This window comes from Herpailurus yagouaroundi, unplaced genomic scaffold (assembly GCF_014898765.1).
Source record: "Herpailurus yagouaroundi ecotype Mexico unplaced genomic scaffold, PumYag 193, whole genome shotgun sequence".
NCBI classification, from domain to species: Eukaryota; Metazoa; Chordata; class Mammalia; order Carnivora; family Felidae; genus Herpailurus; species Herpailurus yagouaroundi.
The window spans coordinates 7,516,385-7,538,311 of NW_024412424.1; the positions used below are offsets into that span (position 1 = coordinate 7,516,385).

General features: G+C 59.5%; 1 protein-coding gene across 1 annotated transcript in view; it reads left to right on the plus strand.

Moving 5' to 3' along the window:
- BSN (bassoon presynaptic cytomatrix protein) overlaps nt 1-20,234 on the plus strand; it is a 96,322-nt gene extending 76,088 nt beyond the window's left edge. Inside the window, exons 5-12 of the mRNA XM_040445369.1 lie at nt 313-6,960; nt 9,250-11,326; nt 11,615-12,426; nt 12,560-12,659; nt 13,199-13,330; nt 13,587-13,641; nt 13,995-14,087; nt 16,219-20,234. Coding sequence (XP_040301303.1) covers nt 313-6,960; nt 9,250-11,326; nt 11,615-12,426; nt 12,560-12,659; nt 13,199-13,330; nt 13,587-13,627 — 9,810 coding nt within the window. The 3' untranslated portion in view covers nt 13,628-13,641; nt 13,995-14,087; nt 16,219-20,234. The remainder of the gene's footprint in view (nt 1-312; nt 6,961-9,249; nt 11,327-11,614; nt 12,427-12,559; nt 12,660-13,198; nt 13,331-13,586; nt 13,642-13,994; nt 14,088-16,218) is intronic.
- The last annotated feature ends 1,693 nt before the right edge of the window (nt 20,235-21,927 follow it).

Sequence of the window (21,927 nt, forward strand, 5' to 3'; positions counted from 1 at the left end):
CACAGAGGTGGTAAGGGATGCCTGGATGAGACCCTAGTGGGCCTGGAGCCTATGAGTTATAGGCTGGTCCTATGTCTGGCACTTGGTTGAATGCTTGGGTGGATTTTGCTACCATTAGATCTAATAAAGCTTCTCTTTGAGAATCTAGGGCTGCTTGGGGTTTTTAAGGCCAGAGAAATGGAAGGTGGTGGGCCCTCCCCTGGGAGGTGGAGGACCCCTTCCTCAGGGCCCTGGGATTGACAGAGAGGGCTGGGCTTCTCCAGTGAGCTGTCTGCCATGGGGAGTCAGTGTCTGCTTCTCACCCTGCTGCAGGAGCTGGCAGGCAAGCCTTATTCTCAGGACCTGTCTCGGAGCCCACAGAGCCTCAGTGACACAGGCTATTCGTCCGACGGCATCTCCAGCTCCCAGAGCGAGATCACAGGCGTTGTACAGCAGGAGGTAGAGCAGCTGGACAGCGCAGGGGTGACAGGGCCTCGCCCGCCCAGCCCCTCCGAGCTCCACAAGGTGGGGAGCAGCCTGCGTCCTTCGCTGGAGGCCCAGGGCCCAGCGCCCAGGGGCGAGCAGAGCAAGCCACCCAGGGGCAGTGGTGAGGAGCAGAAACGGAGGCCCCACTCCTTGTCCATCATGCCTGAGGCCTATGACTCCGATGAGGAACTGGAGGATATCTTGGAGGAGGAGGAAGACTCTCTGGAGTGGGGGCGCCAGAGGGAGCAGCAGGACACAGCCGAGTCATCAGATGACTTTGGCAGCCAGTTGAGGCACGACTACGTGGAGGACAGCAGTGAGGGTGGCCTGTCCCCTCTCCCACCCCAGCCCCCAGCCCGGGCAGCAGAACTGACCGACGAGGAGTTCATGCGACGACAGATACTGGAGATGAGCGCTGAAGAAGACAACCTGGAAGAGGATGACGTTGCCCCCTCTGGGCATGGCCTGGCCAAACATGGCACCCAGAAGGGTGGCCCCAGGCCCCGGCCTGAGCCCAGCCAAGACCCAGCAGTGCTGCCCAAGAGACGTCTGCCACATAACGCCACCACAGGCTACGAGGAGCTGCTCTCTGAGGGAGGCCCAGCCGAGGCCAGCGATGGCACTGGGGCCCTACAGGGGGGGCTCCGCCGCTTCAAGACCATTGAGCTTAATAGCACGGGCAGCTATGGCCATGAGCTGGACCTGGGCCAAGGTCCCGACCCCAGCCTGGAGCGGGAGCCGGAGCTGGAAATGGAGAGCCTGACAGGCTCGCCAGAGGACCGCTCCCGTGGGGAGCACTCCTCCACACTGCCTGCCTCCACACCCAGCTACACTTCGGGCACCTCTCCCACCTCCCTGTCCTCCCTGGAGGAGGACAGCGATAGCAGCCCCAGCCGCCGGCAGCGACTAGAAGAAGCAAAGCAGCAGCGCAAGGCTCGGCACCGCTCACATGGGCCCCTGCTGCCCACCATCGAGGACTCCTCGGAGGAGGAGGAGCTGCGGGAGGAGGAGGAGCTGCTACGGGAGCAGGAGAAGATGCGGGAGGTGGAACAGCAGCGTATCCGCAGCACGGCCCGCAAGACACGGCGAGACAAGGAAGAACTGCGGGCCCAGCGGCGGCGCGAGCGCTCCAAGACCCCCCCGAGCAACCTGTCCCCCATCGAGGATGCCTCCCCGACTGAGGAGCTGAGGCAGGCAGCTGAGATGGAGGAGCTCCATCGCTCCTCCTGCTCCGAGTACTCGCCCTCCCCTTCCCTTGACTCGGAGGCTGAAGCCCTGGATGGCGGCCCCACCCGGCTCTACAAGTCAGGCAGTGAGTATAACCTGCCCACCTTCATGTCCCTCTACTCGCCAACTGAGACGCCCTCAGGCAGCTCCACCACTCCCAGCTCCAGCCGGCCCCTGAAGAGCGCAGAGGAGGCCTATGAGGAGATGATGCGCAAGGCCGAGCTGCTCCAGCGGCAACAGGGCCAGGTGGCAGGTGGCCCCTCTCAGCCCACTGGTACCCGGAGCCAGTGTGCCTTTGAGTACCAGGACACCCCCGACCAGGACTATGGCAGGGCTGCACAGCCTGCCCCTGAGGGCACACCGGCCAGCCTGGGGACAGCCGTGTATGAGGAGATCCTTCAGACATCACAGAGCATTGCCCGCATGCGGCAGGCCTCCTCCCGGGACTTGGCCTTTGCGGAGGACAAGAAGAAGGAGAAGCAGTTTCTGAATGCCGACAGTGCGTACATGGACCCAATGAAGCAAAATGGCGGCCCACTCACCCCTGGTACCAGTCCCACCCAGCTGGCTGCCCCTGTGTCCTTCTCCACCTCCACCTCCTCAGATAGCAGTGGTGGCCGAGTCATTCCTGATGTCCGTGTTACTCAGCATTTTGCAAAGGAGCCTCAGGACCCCCTCAAGCTTCACAGCTCTCCTGCCTCCCCCAGCTCTGCCTCCAAGGAGGTAGGCATATCCTTTTCCCAGGGCCCTGGCACCCCAGCCACCACAGCTGTGGCTCCTTGTCCAGCCAGCCTGTCACGAGGTTATATGACTCCAACCTCCCCAGCAGGCTCTGAGCGCAGCCCTTCACCGTCTGCTGTAGGCCACAGCTATGGACAGAGCCCAGCCACTGCGAACTACGGGTCCCAAACTGAGGAGATACCCCAGGCCCTCAGTGGCACCACTGCCAGTGGACGGGCTGCCAGAGACAAGCCCCTGAGTGTGAGTGATGGTGAGAGCGGCCCCCACAAGGCCTCCCGGGGGTATTCCTACTTCGCAGGCTCCAGCCCACCTCTCTCTCCATCTTCTCCTTCAGAGAGTCCCACATTCTCCCCTGGCAAGCTGGGCCCAAGGGCCACAGCCGAGTTCTCTACACAGACGCCAAGCCCGACCCCTGCCTCGGACATGCCTCGGAGCCCTGGTGCCCCGACCCCAACACCCATGGTGGCTCAGGGCACACAAACGCCACACCGGCCCAGCACACCTCGCCTGGTGTGGCAGCAGCCCTCTCAGGAGGCCCCTTTCATGGTCATCACTCTGGCATCAGATGCCTCCAGCCAGACCAGGATGGTACATGCCAGTGCCTCCACCTCCCCAGTGTGTTCGCCCACTGACACCCAGCCCACCACCCACAGCTATAGCCAGACAACACCTCCGAGTATGTCCCAGCTGCCCCCAGAGCCACCTGGGCCACCTGGCTTCCCGCGGGCACCCAGTGCTGGCACGGATGGGCCCTTGGCAGTCTATGGCTGGGGCGCCCTCCCTGCTGAGAACATCTCCCTGTGCCGGATCTCCTCTGTCCCTGGAACGTCTAGGGTGGAGCCAGGCCCTAGGCCTCCAGGCAGTGCCGTGGTAGACCTTCGCACAGCTGTCAAGCCTACTCCTATCATCCTTACTGACCAGGGCATGGACCTGACCTCTCTTGCCGTGGAAGCGAGGAAGTACGGCCTTGCCCTGGATCCAATCCCAGGACGGCAGTCGACTGCTGTACAGCCTTTGGTCATCAACCTCAATGCCCAGGAGCAGACCCATGCCTTCCTCAGCACCGCCACCACCGTGAGCATCACCATGGCCTCATCTGTGCTCATGGCTCAGCAAAAACAGCCTGTGGTCTATGGAGACCCCTTCCAGAGCCGGCTTGACTTTGGTCAGGGTGCGGGTAGCCCTGTGTGCCTGGCCCAGGTCAAGCAGGTAGAGCAGGCCGTCCAGACAGCCCCATACCGAGGTGGGCCCCGTGGAAGACCTAGGGAGACCAAGTTTGCCAGGTATAACCTGCCCAACCAGGTAGCACCTCTGGCCAGAAGGGACGTTTTAATCACTCAGATGGGCAGTGCCCAGAGTGTTGGCCTCAAATCGGGCCCAGTGGCAGAGCCTGGTGCCGAACCCCACCGGGCTGCCCCTGCAGAGCTGCGGTCACACGCTGCTCCAGGTGCCAGGAAGCCACACACAGTGGTGGTGCAGATGGGAGAGGGCACAGCAGGCACTGTGACCACACTGCTCCCAGAGGAACCTGCAGGTGCCCTGGACCTCACTGGGATGAGGCCTGAGAGCCAGATGGCATGCTGTGACATGGTCTACAAGTTCCCCTTTGGCAGTAGCTGCACAGGCACCTTCCACCCCACCCCCAGCGCTCCTGAGAAGAGTGTGTCAGACGTTGCCCTACCTGGCCAGAGCAGTGGCCCCTTTTACAGTCCCCGGGACCCTGAGCCTCCTGAACCCCCCACCTACCGGGCACAGGGGGTAGTGGGGCCTGGGCCCCACGAGGAGCAGAGGCCCTACCCACAGGGCCTCCATGGCAGGCTATACTCCTCCATGTCTGACACCAATTTGGCAGAGGCTAGCCTCAACTACCATGCCCACAGGATTGGGCAGCTCTTCCAGGGCCCTGGACGAGACTCAGCTGTGGATCTCAGCTCGCTGAAGCATTCCTACAGCCTGGGCTTTGTGGATGGACGCTACCTTGGGCAGGGCTTGCAGTATGGCTCGTACACAGACCTGCGTCACCCCACAGACGTTTTGACTCACCCACTTCCCATGAGGCGCTACAGTTCAGTGTCAAACATCTACTCAGACCACAGGTATGGCCCACGGGGAGATGCAGCTGGCTTCCAGGAGGCCAGTCTGGCCCAGTACAGTGCCACCACTGCCCGTGAGATCAGCCGCATGTGTGCTGCCCTCAACTCCATGGACCAGTATGGAGGGCGGCATGGCAGTGGTGGTGGTGGCCCTGACCTCATGCAGTATCAGCCCCAGCCCGGGCCTGGGCTCAGCGCTCCCCAGGGTCTGGCTCCCCTCAGACCTGGCCTCCTTGGGAACCCCACCTTCCCAGAGGGCCACCCAAGTCCTGGGAACCTGGCCCAGTACAGGCCTACGGTAGGCCAGGGAACAGCAGTCAGACAGCTGCTGCCATCCACAGCCACCGTGCGTGCAGCCGACGGCATGATCTACTCGACTATCAACACTCCAATTGCTGCAACACTGCCCATAACCACCCAGCCCGCCTCAGTACTGCGGCCCATGGTGCGCCGTGGCATGTACAGGCCTTACGTGTCGGGTGGGGTCACAGCTGTGCCGCTCACCAGCCTGACACGCATGCCCGTGATTGCCCCCCGGATACCTCTTGGGCCCACAGGGCTGTACCGATATCCTGCACCAAGTAGATTCCCCGCTGCTTCCAGCATTCCACCTGCTGAGGGTCCTGTGTACCTGGGGAAACCTGCTGCTGCTAAGGCCCCAGGGGCTGGGGGCCCACCAAGGCCAGAGCTGCCAACAGGGGCAGCTCGGGAAGAGCCTCTTTCCACAGCCACCCCTGCTGCCGCCAAAGAGGCTGTAGCAGCCCCACCCCCCGCCCCAGCCCCTCTGGCCAGCCAGAAGCCGCAGGTAGATGCTGCTCCCGGGGGCGGCAGCGGGGCCCTCAGCCGGCCAGGGCTGGAGAAGGAGGAAGCTGCGCAGGAGGAGCGACAGCGGAAACAGCAGGAGCAGCTGCTGCAGCTGGAGCGGGAGCGGGTGGAGTTGGAGAAGCTGCGGCAACTGCGGCTGCAGGAGGAGCTGGAGCGGGAGCGGGTGGAGCTGCAGCGGCACCGTGAGGAAGAGCAGCTCCTGGTGCAGCGGGAGCTGCAGGAGCTGCAGACCATTAAGCACCATGTGCTGCAGCAGCAACAGGAGGAACGGCAGGCCCAGTTCGCCCTGCAGAGGGAGCAGCTGGCACAGCAGCGTCTGCAGCTGGAGCAGATCCAGCAGCTGCAGCAGCAGCTGCAGCAGCAGCTAGAGGAACAGAAGCAGCGGCAGAAGACCCCCTTCCCTGTGGCCTGCGAGGCACCTGGCCGAGGGCCTCCCCCAGCTGCCACAGAGCTGGCTCAGAATGGCCAGTACTGGCCACCCCTGACCCACACAGCCTTCATCGCCGTGGCAGGGCCGGAGGGGCCTGGGCAGCCTCGGGAGCCCGGGCTGCATCGGGGCCTCCCTAGCTCTGCCTCGGACATGTCACTGCAGACAGAGGAGCCGTGGGAGGCAGGCCGCAGCGGCCTCAAGAAGCGGCACTCTATGCCTCGCCTGCGGGACGCCTGCGAGCCAGAGTCAGGGCCCGAGCCCTGCGCGGTCAGGAGGATTGCAGACAGCAGCGTGCAGACAGACGAGGAGGATGGGGAGGGCCGCTACCTCCTGAGCCGGCGGCGCCGGGTGCGGCGGAGTGCGGACTGCAGCGTGCAGACTGATGACGAGGACAGTGCCGAGTGGGAGCAGCCGGTGCGCCGCCGCCGGTCCCGGCTTTCCCGCCACTCGGATTCCGGCTCCGACAGCAAGCATGATGCTGCCGCCTCATCGTCCCCTGCAACCGCTGCTGCGAGGGCCACGAGCAGCGTGGGCATCCAGACCATCAGTGACTGCTCTGTGCAGACGGAGCCTGACCAGCTGCCCAGAGTCTCTCCAGCCATCCACATCACAGCCGCTACTGACCCCAAGGTGGAGATCGTCAGGTACATCTCGGCGCCAGAGAAGACTGGACGCGGGGAGAGCCTGGCCTGCCAGACGGAGCCCGAGGGGCAGGCCCAGGGTGTGGTTGGGCCGCAGCTTGTAGGGCCAACTGCCATCAGCCCCTACCTGCCTGGCATCCAGATCGTCACCCCAGGGCCCCTCGGCAGATTCGAAAAAAAGAAGCCAGATCCCCTGGAGATTGGATACCAGGCCCAGCTGCCCCCGGAGTCCCTGTCACAGCTCGTGAGCCGCCAGCCTCCCAAGTCCCCCCAGGTCCTCTACTCACCGGTCTCACCCCTGTCCCCACACCGGCTCCTGGACACCTCCTTTGCTTCCAGTGAGAGGCTGAACAAGGCTCACGTGAGTCCCCAGAAGCACTTCACGGCTGACAGCGCTCTCCGCCAGCAGACGCTGCCTCGCCCCATGAAGACCCTGCAGCGGTCCTTGTCTGACCCTAAGCCCCTCAGCCCCACCGCCGAGGAGTCTACCAAAGAGAGGTTCTCCCTCTACCAGCACCAGGGGGGACTGGGTAGCCAGGTATGGGCACAGGGGCTGGTCCAGGGTGGGACAGGGGTCTCTGTCTAGCCTGGGGGCCCCACAGGGAGGGGTTTCTCCTGGGGTGGGGGTGGAGTCACCTCCAGCTCCAGAGGCCCAGAGGAAGGAGTTGAGGATGAGGACTGGATCTTCCTTGATGCACACCTGGTGGAGCCAGCAGCCTGGCAAGGACATCTGGGCAAATACAGACTCACACACTGGCCCCCACAGCCACCCATCCAGACACTGCTAGAAACTTCAGCCTCTCCTCAGCACTGCCTCTTCACAGCCCATATCTGGTCCAGTCCCTACCGTGTCCCCCCGCCAGTCTGGGCCTCTCCCATTCCAAACCTCTACCGTGGATGTTTCCTTAGAAAATCAGTAACATAGACCTGGCTGGGCTGCTCCCTACTCCCCATCCCTGGCCTGGCTTCCATGGCCCCACAGGAAGTCCAAGTCCCTTGGCCTAGCATTCAAGGTCCATCCCAGTGGGCTGCAGCATCTCTCGGTCTCATCTTGTCCCCTGTCACTATCTGGCCCTCAGTAAATCTGCTCCCTGTCTGCTCCCCTAGGCAGGGAACCCTGGAACATTAATGTGCCCTTGCCTGTGGCTTTAGTTGCCAACGATATCCTGGGACTGGGCAAGGTGGCCTGCTGTGGGCTGCCATGCAAGGGAAGATAGGAGTTGCAGGGGCCTTCTGCCAAGGATTTTGAGTGCCAGGCTAAAGAGCACGGGCTTTTCTTGTAGGCCCTTGGAGCTTCTGGAGGTTTGGGGCAGGTGAGACAGGCAAGATGGGTATTTTAGAAAGCTTCCTGGGCAGAATGTGGGTAGATAGGCTGAAGGGAAAGACTGCACAGTGGCCCTGGGGAAAGGGGTAGGAACCAGGTATGTTTTCTGGGCGTGATGCAGAGAGGAGAGGGTGAGGCCTCAAGGTGGGGTGGTGGAGGTGATGAGCTTGGGTAATGGAGAGCCCTGAGGTGTGCAGTCCAGAGAGCGTGGGGGTGGGATCAGGAGTCTAGGCTGGCAGGGAGTGCAGGCCAGAGAGGCAGGCCGCCCTGGCTCCAGGCCAGGGTGGGCACAGAAGTTCCATGGGCCAGCAGTATGGTGCCATGCCATGATGAGCCCTCAAGGTGTGCAGCCAAAATAACAAAAGATGAACAATAGAATGAGGAGTTGAAAAAGCGAAATGTATTGTTAAAGGCCCACCCATTGTTCTGAGGCTCTGGGACACACTATCATTTTCTTCGTGACAGATGGTGAGTGTGGGTGGGAGGTTTTTATGTAGTTTCTTGGCATGGTAAAACGCAAGAAGCCCAATGTCCGGGCCTAGTGTATTTTGGGGATTTGGGTGGTCCATAAAAGCCCAGAGTCCCAGGGCACTCTGGGAAGGCTAGGAACTAGAGACAAAGGACCCAAGGTAGACCTTCCATCACCATCCAGTGATGTGGACCTTCAGGTAATGTGAACGGCAGGTGAGGAGAACTGCAGAGAGGGCAGGGTTAGGGAGTCTGGACCAGGAAGCAACACAGCCAGAGACAGGTTGGAGAGGCCCTGCAGGGTAGCTCGTAGTCTCAGAGAGTGGTGGGCCAATAGGGATGTGGAGGGAGCTGGGGGCCAGGCCAAGAGCACAGTCCAGAGAGTTTGGCAGAGGGTGGTGTAGGGCAGCTGGGAGAAGAGGGTGGACCAGGCGGCTGAGCTGCATGTCACTTAAAACAGCTGTAGGACGGGGCAGGAAAAGACCCAGAGCCTGCAGTAACTGACAGCCTGTGCCCCTTCTCATGATCCTCTGGGGATCCTGGTGGGCACCCAGGGACCACTCCATTCCTGTCCATGGCCCTCTATTGCCCTGGTCCCCACCAGCTTCTAGACCTGAAACCAGAGCCAGACTGTACTGTCCTCACCTCAGGACACTCAGTGGGAGAGAGAGGGTGGCAAGCCCACTGGACATGGGCAGGGTCCTCAGGGCCACTATATGCTAGAAGTTCTCAGAGGCAGGCTAGTCCTAGAGACCAGCACAGAGGGGCATCTGCTCCACACCTCCCCTGCTGCCTGGAGTGCTGGGAGAGAGAAGGCCTGTAAAACGGTCACAGGCCAGTGATGATGTCCACTGGGGGCGGGGGGCAGGGGGCGGCGGGCGGGGAGGCAGTCCTCAAGGCTGCCTGGTGAATCAGAGCACCAACTATATGGAGCCCAGCCTCTGCCCCAACCCAGGCCAGGGCTCTTCTACCTTTGCCCCACCAAGTCACCCACACCTTGGGTCTCAGTGCTGCCCGCCCTTCCCTCTGTCTCAGGTGTCGGCGCTGCCACCCAACGGCCTGGTCCGCAAGGTGAAGCGGACACTGCCCAGCCCCCCTCCAGAGGAGGCTCACCTGCCCCTGGCTGGCCAGGCCCCCCCACAGCTGTATGCGGCCAGCCTGCTGCAGCATGGGCTGGCGGGGCCCACCGCTGTCCCTGCCACCAAGGCCAGCCTGCTCCGGGAGCTGGACCGGGACCTGCGGCTGGTGGAGCATGAGTCCACCAAGCTGCGCAAGAAGCAAGCGGAGCTGGACGAGGAGGAGAAGGAGATCGACGCCAAGCTCAAGTACCTGGAGCTGGGTATCACACAGCGTAAAGAGTCTTTGGCCAAAGACCGGGGTGGCCGTGACTACCCGCCCTTGCGTGGTCTCGGTGAGCATCGTGACTACTTATCAGACAGCGAGCTCAACCAGCTGCGGCTCCAGGGCTGTGCCACTCCTGCCGGCCAGTATGCTGACTTCCCTGTCACTGCCGCTGCTCCTGCCACCCCCTCTGGCCCTACTGCCTTCCAACAGCCCCGATTCCCACCTCCAGCCCCACAGTACACTGCAGGCAGTGGTGGGCCAACTCAGAACGGATTCCCAGCCCATCAACCACCCACCTACCCTGGCCCCGGCACATACCCAGCACCTGCCTTTCCTCCTGGCAGCAGTTACCCAGCTGAGCCTAGCCTGCCAAGCCAGCAGGCTTTCCGTCCCACAGGCCACTATACAGCCCAAACACCCATGCCAACCACACAGAGCACTCTTTTCCCAGTCCCAGCTGACAGCCGTGCCCCCCACCAGAAGCCACGCCAGACGTCACTAGCCGACTTGGAACAGAAGGTGCCCACTAACTATGAGGTGATTGCCAGCCCAGTTGTGGCCATGTCTTCAGCCCCACCTGAAACCAGCTATAGTGGCCCAGCAGTAAGCAGCAGCTATGATCAAGGCAAGGCTGCTGAGCTGCCCCGGGCCGGGGACCGTAGTGGTGTGAGCCTGAGCTCAGCCTCCACCTACCCCTCTGACTCCCACTACACCAGCCTGGAGCAGAATGTCCCTCGGAACTATGTGATGATTGATGACATCAGTGAGCTGACCAAGGATAGTATCTCCACTACCCCTGATAGCCAGCGACTAGAACCCCTGGGGCCAAGCAGCAGCGGGCGTCCAGGGAAAGAGCTGGGAGAACCCAGCATCCTTGAGGGGACTGCATTGCCCTGCTGCTACACCAGAGGGGAGGAGGAATCTGAAGAGGACTCTTATGATCCCCGTGGGAAGAGTGGCCATCACCGGAATCTGGAGAGCAATGGCCGACCAGCCAGTGCCCACTACTACAGTGACAGTGACTACAGACATGGAACTCGAGCAGAGAAGTATGGTCCAGGTCCCATGGGGCCTAAGCATCCCTCCAAGAGCCTGGCACCAGCTGCTATCTCCTCAAAACGTAGCAAGCACCGGAAGCAGGGCATGGAGCAAAAGATCTCCAAATTCTCACCTATCGAAGAGGCCAAGGATGTGGAGTCTGACCTGGCCTCCTACCCCTCCCCTGCAGTCAGCAGCAGCCTAGCCTCTCGGGGCAGGAAGTTCCAGGATGAAATCACCTATGGGCTCAAGAAGAATGTGTATGAGCAGCAGAGGTACTATGGGGTGTCCAGCCGGGACCCAGTGGAGGAAGATGACCGCATGTATGGAGGGAGTGGCCGGTCCCGGGTGGCATCTGCATATAGTGGGGAGAAACTGTCCGGCCATGACTTCAGCAGCCGGGGCAAGGGATATGAACGGGAACGGGAAGCCATGGAGAGACTCCAAAAAGCGGGCCCCAAGCCCTCGTCCCTGAGCATGGCCCATGGCCGGTCCCGGCCCCCCATGCGGAGCCAGGCCTCTGAAGAGGAGAGCCCCGTCAGCCCCTTGGGGCGGCCCCGCCCTGCCGGCGGCACCCTCCCTCCTGGGGACACCTGCCCACAGTTCTGCTCCAGCCACTCCATGCCTGACGTCCAGGAGCACGTCAAGGATGGGCCTCGGGCCCACACATATAAGCGTGAGGAGGGCTACATCCTGGATGACTCCCACTGCGTAGTTTCCGACAGCGAAGGTAATGGCAGCCAGGGGTGATTTCTGCAGCCGCTCAGCACCCGGGGGGCCTGCCCGCCCATGGGGCCCTGGGCCCTGAGATGTCCCAGGGGGGCCTGGCTTAGCTCCTCATCCAGTGGGCTGCTCCACCTGCGCCCTGGCCCTGGTTGTGGGGGGGACGGGCTGGGGGCCTAGTGTTAATTGCTTGTGGCTGTGGTGCCCACTCTCTGGTTTCCTTGCATGGCTTCAGCTGGGCCTCCCCCTGCGGCCAGCCCAGGGGTTGATGGTGTTCTGTTTTTGGTCTCTGAAGCGTATCACCTGGGCCAGGAGGAGACAGACTGGTTTGATAAGCCCCGGGATGCCCGCTCTGACCGGTTCAGGCACCACGGGGGCCATGCAGTCTCCTCCTCCTCCCAGAAGCGAGGCCCTGCCAGGCACAGCTACCACGACTACGATGAGCCCCCCGAGGAGGGCCTGTGGCCACATGATGAGGGTGGCCCGAGCCGCCACACCTCAGCCAAGGAACACCGGCACCACAGTGACCACGGGCGGCACTCAGGCCGCCACACTGGTGAGGAGCCGGGCCGGCGTGCTGCCAAACCACACACTCGGGACATGGGCCGCCATGAGGCCCGGCCTCACCCTCAGCCCAGCCCTGCCCCGGCCATGCAGAAGAAGGGTCAGCCTGGGTACCCCAGCTCCGCTGAATATTCACAGCCATCCCGTGCTCCGTCAGCATACCATCATGCCTCTGACAGCAAGAAGGGCTCCCGGCAGGCCCACTCGGGGCCCACTGCACCACAGCCAAAGCCAGAACCCCAGCTGCAGTCACAAGGTCGGCAGGCAGCTCCTGGGCCACAGCAATCACAGCCGCCACCATCAAGGCAGACACCCTCGGCAATAGCATCACGCCAGCCACAGACGCAGCAGCAGCAGCAGCAGCAGCAGCAGCAGCAGCAGCAGCAGCAGCAGCTACAGCCCCCTCAGCAGGCCCCAGCGCAGGCTCGGCTGCAGCAACAGGGCCAGCAAGCTACCCGGGGCCCAGCCTCTGCTGCCAGCCAGCCAGCAGGGAAGGCTCAGCCAGGCCCCCCAACAGTCACAGGCTCCCAGCCAGCAGGACCGGTAAGTAGGGCTCCAGTGCATGGATCCTACCCAGGGTGTATACTGCGGCCGCAGCTTGGACGTGCCCTTGGTTCCAGGCTGGGCAAGGGCAGAATCCACGGACAGTATCTGAGCTATGGGTTCTGTGTTGCAGCCACGGGCAGAGCAGGCAAATGGCTCTAAAGGGACAGCTAAAGCACCCCAACAGGGGAGGCCTCCTCAGGCCCAGCCACCACCAGGACCTGGACCTGCAGGTGAGCCTGTATTTTGGTGCCCTCGGCCATGGCCCAGAATTCCTGGTCTGCCCTCTCCCTACACCCATGGGCGTCCTGAGCTCCCCTGCATTGCCACCCGCACTGCTCCCTGCGAAGGTGCCCAGGGGGCTGCAGACCTTTGCAGTAGGAAACAAGCTTGGGGTTAGAATGAGCCAGTTGGGGTCACCAGCACTGGGGACTTTGGGCCCAGGCAGCTCTGGTCAGGGAACCTGAGTACAGGGCCAGGACCACAGCTTCTTACTGTCTCTTTCCTTCCCCTTCTCTCCTCCCATCTGTCTTTCCATCCTCCTCTTCTCCTTCCTTGCTTTCCTCAACTTCCCTTTTTCTGCCTGCTCCAACCCCTTTCCTTCATGTTCTCTCTCTCTCTCTCTCTCTCTCTCTCTCTCTCTCTCTCTCTCTCTCTTCATTTCTCTCTCCTCCCCCTCACTCTCCAACCTCACAACTGCCTGTATTCAGATTCCCTCAGGGCTGCTCTCCCACTCAAGCCTGTCTCCTGATGGTGGTTTCTTTCCCCCTAGGCATGAAGGCCGGAGCCAGGCCTGGAGGGACCCCAGGGGCTCCTGCCGGCCAGCCAGGTGCCGATGGTGAGAGTGTGCTCTCCAAAATCCTCCCTGGTGGGGCAGCAGAGCAGGCTGGCAAGCTGACAGAAGGTAGGCACTGCCTACAGCCAGGTCCATGGTGGGCGGCAGCTCCAGGGCCCTACTCTGGCAGAGGTTACATCTGGGAAATGATTCCAGGCTCGGTCAGCCAGACATAGGCCAGCCTGAACATCCACCTGCTGCTGCCCAGTGGCTCTCTGGGTGGTCCTTGCCCCTTGGGGTGGGCTTGGCTTCACTGTGCCAAATGGCCCCACCCAGGAAGGAGTCTAGTCCAATTTCCTGATGCCTCTCTTTTTCTTTGTCACAGCTGTCTCTGCTTTTGGCAAAAAGTTCTCCTCATTCTGGTGACCATGCCCTGCAGGGTAAGTATGGGCTGCCTGTACCCAGCCTCCCTTTGCATGGGGGGTCCTGAGGAGTCCTCTAGGAGGAGTCTGGTCTTTAGCAGTGGTGATGTGGCCAGAGCTGCAGTATTCTCTCCTGTGAGTGTGGGAGGAGGAAGAGGAAAAGGAGGAACCCAATGCATAGAGGCCTTAATGTGGGGCCAACTCCACAGGGGTCCTGGGAAAGGGAAGCTAGGGCCAACACTCCCTTGTCCTTCTCCACCACCCCTACCACCCCTCCCAGGGCTCTCACAACTTTGAACTGGCTTTAGTTTGTAGGTAGGGCCCCCTGGGATACAGCTCCTCCTCAACCTTTCTCTGTAAATGCTCCACAGGCTCTTGAAGAGACGAAAGGAGATGATATCATTGCTGTGGAAAAATCTCTGGAGTCAGAGGCCTGGGCACAGCTCTGGACTCTGCGTATAACAGTGAGTGTCAGGTCCAGGGTAGGGCGGGGCAGAGGAAGGGGTGAAGGTCCAAGGCCTGGCTGACCAGACCCATGTAGCTCCTACAAATGTGAGCTGGGAGGAGGCTGGTGGACTTCCTTCAGCTGTGATGGGCCTCGCAGCTTACCCGAGGGCCAGAGACCACCAAGCTGGCTGAGATGACTCAGGCAGTAACCTCAGGGAAGGACCCAGCAAAGCCAACCATCTCCCACAACTTCGGGTCTGTGTTCTGGGCACTGATTCCAAAGCCCTTTCCCTGAGGCCTCGTGCTGGTGACTTTGCTCCAGACAGTCTGGTGAGGCCTGAGTCCCCAATGCTGCAGACCGTAGTAGCCATGAGCATGAACTTAAAACACTGTTGGCTTTCACAGGCTGAGCTCATGACCTGCAAGATGGAAGAGCAAAATGAGAAGTGAGGCAGACAGGAAGAGGACAGAGAGGAGAGGGAGGTCACTGGACAGGCAGTCTCAGCCCCTAGCCAGGTCAGCCCAGGGAGAGAGTGGAAGGGCCTCTGCGCAGGGGCCATGGCTCTGCCTGGGCTGCAGTGGCCAACACGGGATGAGAAGCCTTCTCCTGGAACCCTCTCTGGTCCCAGCCCAGCCTCTGTGGCAGAGGAGGAGGTAGCGCATCATCCAGGATGGCAGGGAGGGTAGCCTGGCTAGTGGCGCTGCTCTGTGCACGGCCAAGGGCCACCTTCTACCATTCCATAACCCTGGGGCCTTCTCCCTCCCCTTTCTTCGCCACCTCTCAGGTTGAGTTTAGAGGTTTGTGTGCTTCTCGTGGTGAGCAGGCAGGTGTGTGGCAGGGCCAGAGAGTCAGCGAACAAATCACAAGGGAGCCCAGGCCAGGGCTGCTTGTAGGAAGGAGCTGGGTGTAGTGGCAGAAGGGCTGCCTGTCTCTGGAGGAACGGTGGGGGCCCTAGAAACGTCCGGTCTCTCATCCACTTAGCCGTTTATTCCACAAATGTTTGTCAAGTCCTAGGCAGGTGCCAGGCCCTGTTCCAGGTGCGAGGGATACAGCAGGAGATAAAACCAGGTCCCTGCCCTCCAAAGTGGACAGTCCATTTAAGGGGGACAGAGAAAAAATAAGTTAAAAAAAAACACTAAAGGTTAAAAGGTAATTTCTGAAGGTGGTAAGTGTTATGAAGCCAGTGAAGCAGGGTTGTGGGGCAGGGGGTCTGCTCTAAAGAAAGTAGTCAGTGTGAGGTAAGGCTTGAGGAGGGACGATGTTGGGATGGGACAGGTGGGCCTTCAGGCCAGACAAACGGCCGGCAGAGCCAGAGCCACAGCAAGGGGAGAGACGGTCAGGGTGAAGTCTGAGGGGGTGAGAGCCAGCTCGGGTGGGCTTTGTAGGCCAAAGTAAAGAGCCTGGAATTTGTTTTAATTACAGTAGCCACAGTGCAGCACCCCCAGCGTTCTTCCTGCCTTCACCCCACTACAGAGGGCTCCCTGCTGCTTTCCCGCCCAGCCAGATGTTTCCTTGGAGTTGCCCTGGAACAGATGTGAAATCAGAAATTGTGCTGAAGGGAAGGAAGGGCAGCCCATGGGCTGGGTTCACGGCAGAACCTACCTTGGGTTTAGGGCTAGGGCTGTGTCACTGAGGAGCGAAAGGAACCACGGGCGTGGTTCTATTCTGCGTCCTGCCACACAGCCTGGGTGGGCCAGTGACACCACTAACTTTGTAGTTAAAGGAATCTCCCTCAGGTTCTGGTATCTGGCTAATGATTGGGCCGCACGGCCAGCACTTCTCTGAGTGCCCATCTTCTGGTGTCTTCTATGGCCATTTCAGAAGCGGGCTGGGAGAGGTGGGCTATTTTAAACAAAATCCCATCTCCCTCACGCTCAAGCAACTTATGTTATATTCAAGAAATGTCCCTTCCTGGCCACCTGGATACGCCTTGCTTCCTGTCCTTGTCTTCGTAACCTCAAAATCGCCCAAGCACCCATCTCCCCAAGACTCAATGGGTAGGGACCCCCTGGGTGAGGAAAAGTTGGTCCATCAGCACATGGGCAAATCACCAAGAGGAGGGCAGGGATGGAAAGCAGCTGTCCACAGCTCTTGACAAAATCCTTCTTTCTTTCCTTCTTTCCCCCTTCCTCTTTTTCTCCTCTAAGCATCTGCAATCTGGCAAACCCTTGGCCCAAAGACTCACACGAGGTGGGACGTGGCAGGCAGGCCTCCGTTGAGAACGGGATGTTTTCTAACAGCAGCTGTCTGGGTGAAGCATCTGCTGGACACGTTGAGACCACTGGCCCCGGGGGACCCGTGATTGTCTTTCCAGAGACACTGCTCTCCTCAGGGCGCCACCTTCAAGGAATAGCCTTCGCTGGGAGGGAGGAGCCCTCTCCGGACACCCTGCCACCTCGGCAGTCCTGCTGCTCTTCCCACAGCCGCCTTTCTGCGGCCCGGCCAGCCAGGCTTCCTATGCGTTATACACAGAGTTTGGGCACAGGCTGCCTCTTTTTGACGGACACTGCCCTCCCTCCACGATGCCAGAAGTTTTTCCACAGCCTTGGAGAGGGGCTTTGACTGAGGGCTGGGGGCCCCGGGCTCCGTTTCCTTCACATTCCAGCTGGCCCGGATCCCTCTGTGGCCACAGGGCCCTGCTCCCCTCACCCTGCCCTCTGGGTGACATCGGAGCAGACTTCCATGTGGCCAGCATGGGGTTGGGAGAACTTTACAAATATTAGGACCTAACACTGTCTCATCGCTGAAATAAGAGGCCATAGCACCGAAAAGCAGCGTGGGCACTGGCTGAGGCTTCTCCCAGCCCATGGGTGGCAGCATGCTAGCACGCCTGCCACCATCTCAAAGCCATCCGCCCCCTTCCCCCCCCCCCCCGAACTCCCCAGCCATTGTGAGCATCCCAGCGACACCGCCATCATCTTGAGCAGCCAGCTCCTTGTTCATACACCTGGGGATTTCTTTTGATTTCAAGAACAGCCTTAATCATTTCAGTTTGATTTACGTGTATACCTCATAAGCAGTTTTCTTTTGTTTCTCTTTCTCCCCCTTCTTTTTCTTTGCTCGCCTCCTTGCCTCTCCCCTCCACCACCACCTGTGACCCATGGTTTGGTTTCCTCTCTGCTCTGCCCCTGATCAGCACAGGGAGAATGTTGACTCAGAAGCAATAGGGGGCAGCAGGCCACCAAGAGCACAACCCCAGGGCGAGGTCTAGGAAGGCCCCTCAGCCCGCCTCTGTTTACTGTGCAATCCAGTCCTTCTTAAGCCATCACCAGTGGGCATGCTCAGAGCAGAGGGGCCAGGGCTTCTGCCATGCGAGGGCAGGGCCTAGAGCCCTGTGCTGGGGAGTATGGCACCGTCCACCCACCTGGGGTACTGGGCGGCATTCCTCCTCAAGGCCCTTACCTTGGGGGCCTCCCTTCCTCTTGGGCACCCCCACCAGTCTCATCTCTAACGTTCTATGCAATGAAATATAAACCCTCAAAGACAACTGTTAATATTTAATAAATTCCATGTTATGTATAAGGAGTTAATTGCAAACATGCAATTGAGAAACTGGATAGATAAGCTCATATCAAACACCGCCCCCCCCCTCCCCCTGCTCCCACTGTGTGTGTGAAATTCTCAGTCTGTGGCATGTTTGACCTGTGGCAGGACTCGCTGCTGCCAGGTGAGTCACCGCCTGTCCTGCAGTGGAGCATGCACAGCTCGCAGCCTTTTTGCACGATTTCATCCATTTTAACTGCTCCACCCTCTTGCTTGGGAGTTCTTTTTGCCTCAGAACCTCTCCTTCAGGAGTGCTTCTAGCTGACTTCTGCACGAGCTAGTGAGGACCTGCTGGAATTGTTGCCTGAGCGTGCAGGCTGCGGGGCGGGCAGAGCAGGGCCTCGCACACCTTGCAGGTTTCTCGGACCAGGATAGCAGGTGAAAAGAAGCCTTTGGAGTAGACATGCTGCTGGAGCCCACACAGGAGTGTGTGGGTGAACATTCTGAAGGTTTGCTGTATGATTTCCATCTGTAAGTCACTCCCCCTCTTATCCCATCCCTGAGCCAGAGGCGTCTGGCCACCCCTTTCAGTGGGACATGGCTCAGGCACAGAGCTGGGCTGTGTCTTTGGCCAGAGACACAGAGGCAGGGTCTGGCTATGTCCTAGGGACCCCAGATCCTGACTGTACCTGCTCCGTGCCTCTTCTTTGTAGCTCGGTGGGGGCTCCAAGGTCTGTGAGCCAAGAGATCTAGGCTGGGACAAGGGGATCAGCAAGTGCTCAGTAAGAGCTAGGTCTCTGGCACTTGTGGCAAGGACAGCTAACAATGTCATCTTGGACCAGAGCAGGTGTTCACATAGACAGTGGCTTCACGCTGAGTTTCTTGGGAAGCTTTTCAATAGCAAAATTCACAGAAGGTTCTTTTGTGACCCTCTTTCCATCTGTCTCCAGGACCTAAACTCCCTGCCCCCCCCTCATCTCTGAAGCCCAAGTATCGCACTGCTTGTCAGCTTCTCTGTGACTGAGCCGGGAGTGCAGCAGGCAGTGGCTGTCCAACCCCTCGAGGCCTGGCCTTCCTCCAGTTTGCTCTGGTTTGCACCATGCATTTCTCAGGGGTCCACATTTCTCATACTTTCCTATAAGGTCTACACAGTCCTTCAGAGGGGGATCCTGGCCTACCTCTGGCAGCTGTGGATGGGGCAGGAGGCTGTTGACCTCTGTTTTGGGCCTGTGACCCTGGTCCTCCTGGATTTGGGCTTCGCCCATCCCCCAGGACACCTGCCTCATCCCAGCGATCAGGCCTGGGCTGTAAGAGCCCCATCTGAGCAAGGGCTAAGGGAGGCCACTATTCATCACCTTTGACTACCCAGGGCCAAGTCCGTGTGGGGATGTGCCTGTGGCTGGACATATGGGGGGCCAAGGCAGTAATCCTTCCCACTAAAGGCCAGGGGGTGGGACCAGGAACAGGGAGCAAGCAGGGAGAGGACAGCAGGTCAGCCTCCATCGGGCCCAGTCTTAGGCTCTACAATGTTGACTTTTCAGCAAATTTCCTTTGTGACCAAGCCTTCTGAGTTTGAAATTTCTGACATCTGCCACTCCCCACTGTACCCCCAGGACACATCTGTATCCATCACCCCCTGTGAAGGTGGCTGGAGCAGGCCCCTCTGGGCCACAAGTGTCCCAGCCCTTGTGTAGATGCAGCTGTGACTCTGGAGGCACTGCAGCCAGAGACGGAGGGACCAGCATTTGGTACCTTGGCAGTGGGGGAGCATCGAGCCCATCTCCAAATGGGCAGAGTTTCTGGGATGTGGTCTAGGCCTTCTCCATACCTGCTTCCCCAGTGTCATGAGCAAGGGCATTGTCTCTGCCCACTCCAGGGCCTAATGCACTCACTTCACAGCGACAGTCCCCTCCCACCCACCCACTTAGTCCTTGGGAAGAGAATGTGGTCTCAGGGCCCATGATGAGAGGGCAGCAGTGGAGTAACTATGGCCTGTCTTGTGGAACCTGTGTGGAGTTTTCTAGGCAGATCCTTTGCCATGGCAGCATGGCCCTTCCCCTGCCCTCATGCCACCCTCCCCCCATCTGTAAATACTTGTCATCGTGGACTCCGACAGGGTCAGAGGGACAGGCCTGACCAACTGAAACTCCTCAGAGATATCATCTCTGTCTCCCTGGGTACCAGCAGCCCTGCTGCCACGTGCACTGGGGTGGCGCTGGAGAGCCATGGAAATCGTGAGATAACTGTGTGTGTATGCATGTGAACAAGCGTGTGAATGTGTATGTGTGTGCGTGTCTGCCCCACTCAGCCTCTGGGATCAAATCAGCTCCTGCTCTCCAAGCGCAGTGCCCTGGAGAGTGGTGGCTGCCCAAAGCCTTTTCTCTGCTAGCTTCCATGTCTTGTTTTTGCTTTCCCCTCACTCCTTCCCTCCCTTCCTTCTTGCCTCTCTCCCTTTCTTTCCTTCTCTCCTTGGAGGGGGGGAAGAGTGCTGTACAAAGTGAAACAAACAAGTTTACAGTTGTAAGTGCAATGACCCGAGTCCTCCACATGACCTTGTGAATTGTGTGCCGTCCTCCTGTGCTCTGTGAGAACTCGTGGTACTTCAGTGTCCCTCCCCCTGTATTGTGACAAGGTAATTCTGTGGTATCAGAATAAAAGGACTTGATATAAACAACCTACAGACTGTCTCTGGGATGGTTTCTGAAATGGTAAGGCTTAGCCAGAGGAACAAAGCCTCAAACTTGTGACAGTCCTGTTTACAGTTAAAGGGAGAAGAGTAAAAGGAGTATGTTGTAGAAGTGTTGGCAAGGCCACAGCTAAGTCTACACCAAGCTGGCCAAAAACAACGGGTCCTCCACAAACATGCTCAGGGCAGGTCCCAGGTTTGGACCTGGAGGGAGCAGTTAGTTCACTGTGCAGGTGTTGAGGGATGGTGCCTCCAAGGCGGGTGTGTCCAGGCTGTGCCTCTTTCTGGCCCCGGTTCCTGGTTAGCCAGGTGAGCAGGTGCTGCCCCCTGGTGCTGCCAACAAGCACCACACCTATCTACCTTGCTATGTCTACTCCCAACCCCTCAACTCTTGCAGGCTGCCAGACCTTTGTTCTTTCCCAACAGCATGGGTGAACCTCCTTACTAGAGTAACCCAGAGCTGCTAGAAAATTCTTAAGATACAGATAAAGGAAAAGAGTATCAGCCTCACCTCTGACCTTCCTCCAGAGTTAGTATGTTAACATATGTCCTTACTTCCTGTTTTTCTTTTTCATTTTAAACAGAAGCCAGAAGGTGCAGTACCTTCTGTTTTCTAGCCTCCTGTTTATTTCTACATGTTCATCCCAGGTACTTAGACATTTATTCTCCAATGCCCAGCCTCCAGAGAGTTGCATGATGAATTTAGAGCCAGTCTACAGTACACACCCTGAAGGCTGGGCACCACAATCCCGATTTTCCTTAAAATAATAAATAACACTGTGATGAACATCTTAGTTTTCAACCTTTCCACTCAGCTTGGTGGTTGCGGTCACTCTTTCCTCTCAGTTCTGGCCTTGACAGACTTGTACAAACTCGGTGGTCACAAGTGCAAGTGGCCTCAGAAAGTAGGGACTGTTCTTACTTAACTAGTCCAATGTGGTTGATGGGGAAGGGGAAGCTGCAGTCCAGGCAAGTGGGGATCTCAGAGGCAAGGCAGAGTGCAGGAAGCCTGGTCCCTGAGGTGTGGAAGACCACCCAGGCTCAGGGTATATGGAGTAGGGGACATCCCTACTAGCCTGACTGCTGCCCAGTCTCTCCCGCCCTCCTCTGCCATCATAACCCACCCAGTCCTGTGCCACTGCACTGAGGGAGCCTACCTGCCCAGGTTCTCCTGTCCACGGGAAGTTTTCTGGTTCTGGGTGCGGCCTGACCCCCATCAGGCCCTCTGCACCCAAAAGTTTTGGATGAGGCCTGGGGAAGTAAGATCCACCCACCCTCTCATGATCCCCAGTAAGGTGCCACTGAGCAGGGCGGTTGAGGGCTGCAAGGACAGATAGCTCTTAGAGTAAGCCTGGTGGCCGATAAGCCCAGGCGACACCCGGAGAGCTCAGCATCCGCCCTTCTTTAACCCGCACCCCAGGGCTCTGCGCGCTCCGCCACAGGAGTGCACCTCGGTCCTTCTCTCCGCATCTACCTGGGAGCCCCTCCAGAACAGGGACTGGTACCTGCTGGTGAATGTTTGCTTCGTAATGGACCAGGAGGAACAGTCAGCCCCAGGGCCGCGGAAGATGCCTGCTGGGGCCAGCTTCAGCCCCTACCTCGCCTCTCCTGGACACGCCCTCTTCGCCTTTTCGTGGATCCGACCCTTATTTGGCTCTGCCCCGTCCCGCCCCGTCCTTATCTTCAA